The 1,556-nt window shown below is 39.4% G+C and overlaps 1 protein-coding gene across 1 annotated transcript in view; it reads left to right on the top strand.

The window, feature by feature from the left end:
- The window catches only part of PEX7 (peroxisomal biogenesis factor 7), an 80,104-nt gene that overhangs the window by 35,029 nt on the left and 43,519 nt on the right, over positions 1-1,556 (top strand). The window contains exon 6 of the mRNA XM_045294593.1: positions 391-642. Within this exon, the coding sequence (XP_045150528.1) occupies positions 391-642 (252 nt within the window). The remainder of the gene's footprint in view (positions 1-390; positions 643-1,556) is intronic.

The raw sequence follows: 1,556 nt of genomic DNA, 5'->3' as shown, positions 1-1,556 counted from the left end.
CTATAATTAAGTTTGGGCCCATGAGAGTTAGCGGGGGAAATGGTTGGTTTAGATGTAGCAAAATGTACCAAACTTAATTTATACTCTTTGTTCTTTTAAACATCCCTAAATTAATCGGCTTCTTCTTTTTCTTCTTCTTTTTACTCCAATGTCTGATAAAACCTCAGGTCATGTTGAAACTATAAGAAAATTGAGCTCATTAGTCAGATATGATTTTTCATGTCTTAGCTACTCAGTCCTACTAACAGTGAGTAGGACAGCCCCTCCCCTCTCTGGAGGGACTGCCTGTCCCTGGTGTGTGGTCGTCTTCGGCAGAGGGAGCACAGCGAGTGGCCCTCGTGCCCTGTGACTGTTTGCTTGTCAGTGTTTTTTATTTCTTTCTTGCTGTAGAGTTTCTCAAGAATAACTCCTGGGTTCATAGTAAGTAACTACTGGAGAAATTTGTTTCCAGTAGGAAACTATTGGCACTGCTTACATTGGCACTTGCAAAGATACCACAGTGTGCTCTTTTTCCTGAATTGTTTTCAGAACTTGCTGGTGACCGGGGCCGTCGACTGCAGTTTGAGAGGCTGGGACTTGAGAAATGTGCGCCAGCCCGTGTTTGAACTTCTTGGTCACAAGTACGCTATTAGGAGAGTCAAAGTAAGTCTTCCTTTTCTTTGTGTGTAGAATCTCACTTATGAAGAGGGATAATCGGAAACTTATGTGAAAGACAACTTAGTGCCTAGGGGTTGGTGCCTAATGAGTTTTCTACGCCTGTATTTGTTACCCAACTAATGATAATATTGAAAGCTAAAATTAGGTAAAGTAGTTGAATAATTAGTGACAACTAGGATACTGCAGATAGTCAATTCTTAGGGTTAACTGAAAAGTGTTCCCTTATTCTGTTATGCCTGGTCAACTCTTAATATTACTCTGTATAATAATTTATTCTTAGTACTAGATACTGCATAGTTTTCCATTCCTAGGGAAATTATCTTTACTGTATTGGAAATGGTATAGAAAGATGGCTAATTTTATTTTCCCCTGACTTGATGAATTTTGAGGGGGTGGGGATTGCTTCCAAAACAGTTTACCTGGTTGTAAGGTCACCTCAGTTAGTACCGTAGCTTCTGTTGAGACAGGTTCTACTAAGTCACTGTGGAATAAATACATCTGACTAAGTGACATTGCTCAGTTTTATTTTTCTTCTGCTCATTAAGGGTGAAAGTAGATTATACTTCTTTTTAATGAGACAATTGCATTTTATGCCAATTTTTTAAATGATAAAGTTCACTAATTTAAAATTTTAGGACCCACAGAAAATATATGAGATACAGTGCCTTGTTTTCTTTCTTTGAATGGTGGTCTTATGCAAATAGGTTCACAGAGTTGGAACTGTCTTGCTTGTGTACTTCAGGGAGGTTCTGAGAATGAAGAAGTAAGGCAGGGAAGGTCCTTGCAACGCAGTCAAATGTTCTGTCAGTGTAGCTTACTGTGTCTGTACCTTCCACAGTGCTGGTAAGGAAAACATGGAGGTGTCTCAGTGTAGCTTACTGTGTCTGTACCTTCCACAG

Source organism: Echinops telfairi, unplaced genomic scaffold (assembly GCF_000313985.2).
Source record: "Echinops telfairi isolate 266 unplaced genomic scaffold, ASM31398v2 ScPeMD7_3533;HRSCAF=4204_0, whole genome shotgun sequence".
Classification (NCBI taxonomy): domain Eukaryota; kingdom Metazoa; phylum Chordata; class Mammalia; order Afrosoricida; family Tenrecidae; genus Echinops; species Echinops telfairi.
This window is presented reverse-complemented; position numbering and strand designations above follow the sequence as displayed.